General features: G+C 35.4%; 3 protein-coding genes across 4 annotated transcripts; 2 read left to right on the top strand and 1 right to left on the bottom strand.

Moving 5' to 3' along the window:
- Positions 1–790: 790 nt before the first annotated feature.
- Positions 791–2,773, top strand: LOC141401530 (uncharacterized). Of its 2 annotated transcripts, none has more exons than XM_073981823.1 (2): positions 791–873; positions 960–2,773. In XM_073981823.1, exon 2 carries the CDS (start codon positions 994–996, stop codon positions 2,230–2,232), a length of 1,239 nt encoding a protein of 412 aa, XP_073837924.1. In that variant the 5' UTR covers positions 791–873; positions 960–993; the 3' UTR covers positions 2,233–2,773. The 2 variants fall into 2 exon arrangements, with proteins under 2 accessions (XP_073837924.1, XP_073837925.1); XM_073981824.1 differs by having other exon boundaries at positions 798–873; positions 979–2,773.
- On the bottom strand, positions 2,649–6,871 carry Tmem43 (Transmembrane protein 43). The gene is made up of 5 exons (XM_073981825.1): positions 6,664–6,871; positions 6,378–6,604; positions 5,707–6,079; positions 5,419–5,638; positions 2,649–3,788 (listed from the first exon to the last, which is right to left on the bottom strand). The coding sequence occupies exons 1-5, from the start codon at positions 6,757–6,759 to the stop codon at positions 3,577–3,579; spliced, it is 1,128 nt and encodes a 375-aa protein (XP_073837926.1). The 5' UTR covers positions 6,760–6,871; the 3' UTR covers positions 2,649–3,576.
- Positions 6,872–8,072: 1,201 nt separating this feature from the next.
- Adat1 (Adenosine deaminase, tRNA-specific 1) lies at positions 8,073–9,561 on the top strand. Its single transcript, XM_073980864.1, has 2 exons — positions 8,073–9,148; positions 9,208–9,561. Exons 1-2 carry the CDS (start codon positions 8,220–8,222, stop codon positions 9,518–9,520), a joined length of 1,242 nt encoding a protein of 413 aa, XP_073836965.1. The 5' UTR covers positions 8,073–8,219; the 3' UTR covers positions 9,521–9,561.
- Positions 9,562–10,163: the final 602 nt, after the last annotated feature.

Raw genomic sequence — 10,163 nt, forward strand, 5'->3', positions numbered from 1 at the left:
CTGGCACTTTCCGTAAGGGATACCTAGAAAGAACAAGCCCATTACAATTTCTCTGTCTAAACATTTATTAGTCTATGACTTAACGCAGTTCTTAATGTTAAGCCCCATTTTGTTAACATTATTTTTTTGTTGAATAATGATAAATCTTAAGTGCTAAGTTCTTACAAAGGTTATATTAAATAACTAAAATAATACCCCGGTTACAATTAACCGGATTAACCCATTGGGTTTGGGATTCAAATGTCAATTCTATAGCGCAAACGTCAAATAAATCCTCATGAAGTGGGTTAACCCGGCAAAAACTCTAATGTAACCATACTATAACAATAAGAACCCACTTAATCCAACACTGTTACAACAACAACTTAACCCAATACTCACTTTGATTTTAAAAATATAATAACAAAAATTCGTACAATAACAAGGCAATGATTTTATTGAATTCACATATAGACAGGATCCGACACCAATTGCGAAAAAATATCCTTTTGACCAAAAAGCAACCACCCACACTAGAAAATCTCAAAAAATAGATTTTCCTTGCCATACATTTAGCATTTTGTTTTATTTGCTAAACTAGATAAATTAGATTAAACTATCCCTATACAACTACAGAAGAATTCAACAATAGAAGAAATGCATCCCTTCCATCCATTATCTTTTAAATGTTATTTATGACCGTTAAAAAAGCTTTTACAGTGTCGCCAACTAGCATTGTTCGACACAACAATTGGCAATGCGAGAATTCAATGGGTCAATGCTGCAATCTGTCAATACCTATAACCCATTTGACAGTTGGTCAATACATCAACATAACATTACGTTGTCAGAGGAAAGAAATCTTTATTTTTGGACAAATTGCTAGTTGAAAAGGTAATAATCATTTAATATGTGACCGCCATTTCATCAATGTTTATATACTGTGGAATAGTGTTCTAACGGTTCTAAAATTTGAAAAGTTTTTAAAAACACAAACAGATAAACTTTTGCGGAATGTTAGATCCCAGTCAACAACAACAGCAGCAGACAGCCAATATGAAATCATCTTTTAGTGTTACTACCGAAGAGAATCGTCATTATCTAAAACTTTTCATACAAACATACCACAACCTTCCGATATTGTGGGACACAACATTGCGAGACTATACAAATCGAGACAAACGGGCGGAGGCATATCAACAGTTGGTTCCCATATATAAATACTTAAAACGAGATGCTAATCTACAGGATGTTAAAAAGAAAATCAATACTCTGAGAACAAATTATCGCAAGGAACTGAAAATAGTGGAAAGTGCCCGTAAGCAGGGAACGAGTTATCAACCACGATGTTGGACATTCTATGAATTAGATTTCTTGCGGAATGCAGAGAAATTTCTTGCCATTGATCCGAACTACATTAAAAGTGAGACTCCAAACACTACCTCAACCAGCTCAACATCGTCCTTTGGTATCTTTAATGAGGTGACGCATCAAGGAAACTTTTTGGAAATATCACCCTATGGATTTCGTATGAATAATGGTACTTCTCCGCCGCCCAATATAACGCAATTGTTTCAAAAGTCTTTTGGCCAAAATAACAACATATCAAACATAACAGGACAACAGCAGCAAAAGTCACAGGAAGTTCAAAGCAATAACACCAGTGTAGCAACACCTTTCAATACCTTAACAAATAACGCGGGTAGTGCCAACAATTTAAATGCATATAACCATCAAATGGCTCAGACGACATCCTCACATGAGTCCCCTAATGATGGCAATAAACGTTTGAAAACTTCCAGCAACAGTTTTACCGCAATGCCTTCATGTAATTGCCTATCGACAAATTATCCCGAGGAGGAATCACTTACCCGCACGTGGGCATATAAACTAAAACGTTTACCTCGAGATCAACGTCTATTTGCTGAAAAGTTCATAAACGATATATTGTTTGAGGCCGAATCAGGTACACTGCATCGTGGTTCCATGCAATTGAACGCTTTTGAACCTTATGTACGTTTTGAAGAGTCACAGGCTGATGAGAATACCAATAGCACAAGTCATGACAAGTCTCAAAGCCCACATATAATGAGAAATAATTCGCCAAATACCAGCGGTAGCATTCCATCACAGAGTCATGGTAGTAATCAGCAAACACAGGGGACTCTTGAGAACAATTCATCAGGACGAAATTTAGAAAATGAAAGTGATTGTTCTAAACAAACAAATGTGGAGTTTAATACCTACAATTAGCAATGTAAAATTGAAAGTGTTTCAATGTGTTTCGTTGAAGAAGCAATGAATGGAACCATATTTTTTATCACACTATACTAATTGAGTCCACGGAATCACACATAAGTCGCTGATGAGTTTCTGCAATACTATTTAGCGGGAGCGAAACCTGATTATCAGTTTTGTTATTTGGAATGAGGTGGCATCATGGTGCAAAACATTAACCCATTCGAGTCTCCGAAAATGCATCACATTTTTATCGGAAGATTAATAATCAGTGTAATGTTTTCGTTACGCCGTTTGGACTCGGCGATAAAGTCCCCCAGCACTAAAGCAGAATCTGGCTAAACTCTTTGCATGAAAGATCTCCCTTTGGCACTCTGGGAGTTCGATGTTCGTGAGAATGGTACTAATTATTGAAAATATTTGTATACTTGTTTTTGGCATGAATATTTATTTCTTTTATTAATTATAAAAACAATCAATGATACAATGTAAGTGGAGTCCTACGGAACTTATAAAAAAAAAATAAAGAAAAAAATATTTTTAATTTTAAGGAACATAATTTTCATATGTAGAGACATGAACAGTAGTGGGATTCTCTAGGGTATTTTTTGGTTACCGACAAAAATCGGTCAAATTAAAACCCAAATTTATGAATGAAAAGTTAAAATAAAATTTGATATCACTGTTGCTATCGGTAGAACTTTGCGACTACTTTTCATTGGTAGCTAACTTACCGAATAATATCGTTAATTACGGAAATTAAACGCATTTCAATTTTAACATTTTTTGTCGATAACCAAAAAATGTGTTAGAGAATCCCACTACTGGTATTTTAATAATGTGGGGAAATAATAAAGGTGATTTTCCTATTTCCCCAATTGCTTTTGATTGTTCGTATGTCCCATAGGCCATGCATTAAAATAAAGTCATTAAAACACTTTATATTTATTTTTAATGGCGTGTTTTTGTTACGAAAACCAATTCATTCGAACGAATTGCTACCAAATACGTTTTTTTTTTTCATAACATAACGATTTTTAATAAAAGGAGTTTAGTAGCAAATCAAAAATATTAGGCTACAAATCGTCTTAAGAAAAACAGTCCGTAAATGCTAAGATAATTTGTTATTCTTTTCCAATTACGAAATAAATATAAACAACATAAAATAATATCAATTTTTAAAATGAGAAGGAGGTTATTTGCGGTTACTTGTAACAATGTGAGGATAAACTTATCAGTTCAAACATGTTAGGGAAAATGCAATAACAATCATAAGATATACAAGCTGGTATTGTAATTATTGTTTACAAATATTCCATTCGTAGTTTTCAACATCATTATTTTCACATTGTTATCCTGTCAATTGACTCTTTGGTAATTTGCCACTCCCCTGGCAAACCATACAAATGGCGAAGCTGCAGCAAACATTAATCCAGCACCAATCATGGGTCGATGTAATATCCAAGCCACAGCGGCTATCACCAAAGCCATAGAGAGAGAAAGTAAAACGTTCGCGCCCACTGGAAAACGCGGATCTGGAGCAAGTGCTGATAGGAATTGTATTCGTGACACTGAAAAAAATGAAATTGAAAATATAAATTATATGGACTCAAGAGACGCTAGCTAATGACATAGCTTTGTTGGACAACAAAAGCGCTTAAATTTCCTAATACTTAGCCACAATTACAATCCTGCGCGAGAGGAATAAACTAAGAGACCGTCCATAATTTGAACATCATTTGGATAGTCTTCGAAAATCTCCTTCACTTTAACCAGGAGGTAAATTTTTATAGACTCCCTTCCTGACCGGCACGAAATGGAGAATTCAAGAATTCAGATGACAAATGTCGAGAACAGGATGCTGCATAATCTAAAATTACATCTGACATTGTCTACCGTGCCCTATTGTCTACCTATCAGAAGGTAAATTTGTATAGATGTCCTTCCTTGGCGGGCGTGTTGCCAACCAAGTCATCCTAATTATCACACTGGGATGGAAGATCTGCAACCTAGACTCAACCGGTGCCCAGGTACCTTTGCTGTCATCAAAGCCCTTATGATACTGACCGTCTGCACCCACTCACGAATCTAACTCCTGCTTATTTAGTTACAAACATCCATTCAGACTGGGTAAAACAACAACGCTAGTCATCATCAGTTGATCCATCTATAACAACTCATCTCTGACTGTTACAACTCTTCAGAACCCAAAGATTCCAAGTGCAATCTTGAGTAAACACGCCGCTAATCTCAAAGCGAAGGTTCGTAGCACCGAACTTTTATCTATAATTAGTTGTTCATGGTGGAGGGTATACACCATGAACAAATATAGATGCGAACTTTAAAATATCTGCACTCAGATAGTACCGTTATATGGATGCTATACAAAAACATGGACCTACGTTCACAATTTTTGGTGGAAACGTTTTTTGATCACTGGGAACCCTAAATGCCAAATAACAGTCAATTTAGAATGAAAATACAGAAAAACACTTTAAAAATACCTGAAATCGGATGGTACAGTTATATGCGGGCCGTACCAAAACGTGAACCTATGTCCGCTATTTTAAGTGGTGAAGTTCTTTGACCACTGGAAACTCTAAATGCTAAATTGCATACAATTTGAGCCAAAAATGTCGATAAAAACGTCAACATATCGGGAAACGAACGGTTCCATTATATGTACGCTATTTCAAAACATCTTTGACTTGACCAGTCTGCAAAACAAAATACGGATCTATGTAACATTTTAGCGCCCTATCTCAATTTTTTGGATGCTAGAGTTATTAAAACAGACGGATGGTCGTTCATGCATTTATCCTGATCAAGAATATACATATATTTCAATATGGCTATGTGGCATTAGTTTGCTCAGTGTATGTATTGAACACAATGAAAGAGTTTTCAGTACGCCCATTAAGATTAGCCACAAGACACTTCAAATTAATAAAACATATTCTAAAATTGCCTACCACGCATACTTTTCACATAAAAATGTCTGCAACCGTTAACTCCTATTTTTTGAGATTTTTTTTTGGCTAAGATTCATTAGGGTATTTAAAAAGAAGAGTACACCCTAGTCCATAAAATCCTCGAAAAATTAGCGTAAATGGGGTGAACAAAATGCTTGAGGCGTGAAGTGAGAGGTGAAGTGTGTCTCAGAACATACCCGAATAGTTCAATTTCATAATTCATACTTACATATCAGATGCAATAGAGTTGATGTACAGGTAACGCCGAAAAATACCAAAACCCAACCCATAAAACGGAAGCCCCAAGTGGTTAAGCGTTGGGCATGGTGTTCTTTCTTAAACACCTCAGTCAATGAATGTTCACCCGGATAGACAAGTAGAATTTTAACACCTCGGCTAGTTACGTATGGTTCGATTTTGTTCTTTACAAGTTTACCAACTATTGTGTACTATAAAAATTAATAAAAAAATAAACATTACATTAACCCAAAATAATCATCATCATATCACCACTTACCATTTCTCCTTCCATGCCGGCAAATGAGAATAAAATTCGAATATCACCTATTTCAGGATTAAAAATATCATTCGTATGATAATATAATCCTAAATGTAACTTAATAGAAGGGTCTTCAGGCCGCGTGTCTGAAGTTAGTTCAACATAATTATTGAATTTGTTTTTTATATCGCTACCCAATTCAAAACGACCGATGTACACTGCATCGGCTGTCTGTGTGGCCGATTCAATGGGAAAATGCCTTGGATTTTGATGTCCTGTTTGTATATAAAATGAACGCGAATCGACAACATGATCACGCCAATCCCTTGTATAATAATAAGTGCGATCTTCTGTATGTACAGAAGCCACACTTTCTCCGTAATTGTGTTCGCTATATAAAAAATAAGCATTTTTAAAGTATTCTCAGTGAAATTATTGCAACATTTTGGCTTAAGTTTAGTTTACGAACTGTACTCGGATTAGTATGAAATAGTAGGTCTGTTCCAGAAGTGCAAGAAACTACTAATTTTTATTTTTTCGATAACAAAGGAAAAATTGTTGTCGTAGTAAAAATTGTTGATTCTTGCAGATTCTGGAACGGAGCATATTGCCGGCAATACACCTGCTAGTTTCATTAAAAAATTCAAGTATATTCAAGCCCAATCCGTAAACTCAATTATACTACATACACCGTCTCCTCGACCCATTGATACATTTGAACTCTTCGCTTTAATTTAACAGCCAAAACTTGAATGTTATAATCGGGTTCGGTTAAGGGCTCCCCAACAATAATGGGTCCGCTGATATGTACAATTCGATCATTATATATTGGTTCAATTTCATCGGCGCCTGCTTCAAGGGTTACAGCATCATCTAAGGCCTCGTCCAATGACATTATTGTATGTACAGCTCTTCCCTGGAATGCAAACCATTAATAAGTAAAGTCAATGTGGAGGCAACTACAAAGCTCCATACCTCATTCCAAAATAGAACGCCGGCTCCACCAATAAAAAGCACCAATCCAAATGTTGCTATTAACCAACATGAACGATAGGCTTCCGCTAGTGTCATGGCTAGGACATTTAATAGTATTATTTCCCTCACAAAGAAGATTTATACATTTTCCGGCTATGGAACTACTTTGTTTGGAAGTCGTAATAATTAGGGGTATATAGATCGAACACGTACAGATTAAAGGGTAACACATTGGATATTTTTTTAATGTGTCATTGTTGTTCAGCTAAAGTTGTTGGAGTAGTTTAACATCCCTTCCATTTCCTGGAGTATAATAATTCAATCAATCAAAATATTTTATATTTAATATAGTTTTTTATTTATTTTATAATTGGTTTTTTATTTATTTATATTGGAGTAGTATAAGCTGTGTTCCTTTACTTACCTGAGGTTACCATTTTTACCATTTGTTACCATTTTTAACCTGCAAAGCGTTCCTTAACCCCAAAAAGTGGCAAAACTGGAAGCAATTTTTAAGAGAGTGAGAGTGGAGAGAGAGCGAAAATGGCTTTCTCTTCTACCACAGCTACCAGCAAAATTTCTGCAGGTAAAAAATGGCAGAACTGATTTTTCGACTTTTGTTTGACGATTATTTCACAATGAAAAAGAAAATGGACGCAAAACAGAAGAAAAAGTCGAACGCTGATAAAACTAAATCAAAAACTGTGAAATAAAAGACGAAAATTGATTTTTTATGTTTCTTTTCGACATTGCTGCCAGACCTACCATTTTTCCGTTCCTTTACTTTTCTGGTAAAAATGTTCATGAGAGAGCAATTTTGACACTTTTCTCTTTTACCACCCTTAGTCTGTGTTTAGACACACAAATTTATCGGGAAAGTAAATTGAGTTTTTTGGGAGAGAGCGGAGAGGAAAGAGCTCCTCAATACTCTTTCCTACCCCCTATTGCCTAAAAACGGATTTTGCTTTCCCGCGAAATTTGTGTGTCTTTACCAAAAAAAGTAAAGAAACAAAGCTATAGTCATCTCTCCCTTAAGTTACTTAATTTAAAATTTACTTGCTATCATGGGATTATATTGTAGTGTACAACCTTAAGGTCGAAAGACTGGGCATATGTGAATTGAAATAAATAAAATAAAAGCTCTGTTCCAGAACTAAAAAGTTTTTACAATTTTTACCACTTTTACACATTTTGCGTTCCCTTACACAAAATTTATATGAAAATCGTTTACGACTTTTACAACTTTTACGACTTTTACCACTTTATAAAGTACGGGAACAGGCCAAAAAATAAATAAATAAATAAAGGCTGTCGAAACCAAATCCATAGTTGTCGAGAAAAATAATAGCCCCTAGAATTTTGATTGTTATTGGCCACGCTTTTTATGTGTTATCAGTTTCTAATGAGTGGTGTTTGTTAAGAAGATACACTTATCAGCTGTTACTCTGGCTGGCCTCTTTTTTGTTCTTTAGACCCCTTATTCAGGAGGAGCTAAAAACAAAACATTAACAATAACATCGCCTCACCATCATTAAATTAATAAATAAAACTCCATCATGACTAACGGCCAATTATGTCCAGACACCATTGCCAAACTTTGTTTTTCTAAATTCAAAAGTTTACCTAAGACTGGGAAGCCCAACGAGTCGGAATGGACTGTTTTGGCGGGTATTGTTATGTACAATTCATTAAAAAACACCTTTGAAGTAGTCTCACTAGGATGTGGTACAAAGTGCATTGGTAAAAGTAAATTATGTCCAAAAGGTTTAATACTTAATGACTCTCATGCTGAGGTCTTGGCCCGTAGAGCACTTCTGAGATATTTTTATTATCATTTGCAGCAAGCAATGAAGACCAACGATGACACTGTCTTTGAGTGGATTCCAGAAAGAAACAAATGCAAGCTGAAAGATGAATTGTCATTTCATTTTTTGTGTACACAAATTCCTTGTGGTGATGCCTGTATCATTGAAGACACAAGGAATAAGGATGACCACGAACCGCTACATAAGAAATGTAAACTTGATGAATGCATCAACAGCAGAGAGACAACAAAAGACGATTATTGCGGTGACGTGGTTTATACAGGAGCAAAGTTATTGGGATCTGGACACACTGATGACATTGAACAAATAGTTGGAGCAGTACGTACAAAACCTGGTCGTGGTGAAAGAACACTGTCAATGAGTTGCAGTGATAAATTAGCCAAATGGCAGGTAATGGGAATTCAAGGAACATTACTTGATCGTATTTTGGATAAACCGGTATATTTCAAAACATTAAACTTTTGTCAAACAAATCATGACGCTTTGGAAAGGGCAATTTATAAGCGTTTTGAAAGTAGCTCCTACGAACATAACAAATTTTCATTACACAAACCAGAACTACGAATGTATAAGGCAGAAGTTTTCCCACACAATCAAAATGAACAGAAACAACCTTCACCTAATGGTTTAGTATGGTGCAATATTCCTGATGCTATGAGGTATTCACTTTGAATATTAACAAATAATATAATCTAATAAGCGTTTCATTCCATTTTAGACCCTACGAAATATCGGTTAATGGCAAACGTCAAGGTGTTACAACAAAGAAATTAAATACTCCGTCTGCAGCGTTATCAGTTGCTAAAATCAATCTATTCAAAAGTTTTATAGAAACTGTAAAACTGAAACCGGAACTCTTGAAAGAGTATTATGATTTGGAATCAATGTCGTATTCTGAAGTAAAATCAAAATCTGTTGAATATCAAGATGCTTGGTTGGAACTTAAAGAGAAGTACTTTCAACAATGGACCAAAAAACCAAGTGATTTATTACTTTTTAAAATGCAAAATGCAGAATCAATAACAAAATAAATACCTCAAAATAACAAATACATAAATATCGGTTAATAATACATAATTTCCTTTTTTAAGTTACCGAAATAGGTCAAATCATTTATTGTTGGGAAAGTCATACTCAAAAGCAAATCTAACAAGTAAAAAGTCGTTAAGTTCGGCCGGGCCGAACTTTTTATACCCTCCACCATAAAATAGTCTTAATTAAAATGGAATAATTAGAGTCCTTTCACAATTTTAGGTGGAACAACTTTTCGACAATGGATAGAATCCTACTGCCTCCCACTATTGCTTAAATTACACTGCGAACACAAATGTTGGGGCAGAGGTAATTCCTTTTGGAGATGAAAGCCGTTGGTGTGTGTATATTAAAAACCCCGAAGGACAGATGCGCCGTGAGACGAACTTCCGCGTTATAGCGTGATGAATTTTATGCAAGAGACCAGGGTCTCTCCCATCATGAATTGGCATTATATCTTTGTTTGTTGTTTTTGTAGAGCACTTAAGCAACAGTGAACAAAGACATAACGCTAATACCTGATGGCCCACACAAAACAAAAATTTCATCACGCCATAACGCGGAAGTTCGACTCACGGCGGATCTGTCCTTCGGGAGTTCATAACATACTCACCAAGGCCTTTCTTCCCCAAGAGAAATTTT

This window comes from Musca autumnalis, unplaced genomic scaffold, assembly GCF_047663935.1.
Source record: "Musca autumnalis isolate F117 unplaced genomic scaffold, ASM4766393v1 scaffold_4, whole genome shotgun sequence".
In the NCBI taxonomy this organism is placed as follows: domain Eukaryota; kingdom Metazoa; phylum Arthropoda; class Insecta; order Diptera; family Muscidae; genus Musca; species Musca autumnalis.

What these genes read in the sequence shown, in the direction of transcription:
- Tmem43 (XM_073981825.1), bottom strand. Translation starts at nt 6,759, where the DNA reads ATGACACTAGCGGAAGCCTATCGTTCATGTTGGTTAATAGCAACATTT. An exon ending in GCGTTCTATTTTGGAATGAG is followed by an intron (nt 6,605 to 6,663) that starts GTATGGAGCTTT and finishes TTTGCATTCCAG; the next exon opens with GGAAGAGCTGTACATACAAT. An exon ending in AACTCTATTGCATCTGATAT is followed by an intron (nt 3,789 to 5,418) that starts GTAAGTATGAAT and finishes CATTTTTTTCAG; the next exon opens with TGTCACGAATACAATTCCTA.
- LOC141401530 (XM_073981823.1), top strand. Translation starts at nt 994, where the DNA reads ATGTTAGATCCCAGTCAACAACAACAGCAGCAGACAGCCAATATGAAA.
- Adat1 (XM_073980864.1), top strand. Translation starts at nt 8,220, where the DNA reads ATGACTAACGGCCAATTATGTCCAGACACCATTGCCAAACTTTGTTTT. An exon ending in AATATTCCTGATGCTATGAG is followed by an intron (nt 9,149 to 9,207) that starts GTATTCACTTTG and finishes ATTCCATTTTAG; the next exon opens with ACCCTACGAAATATCGGTTA.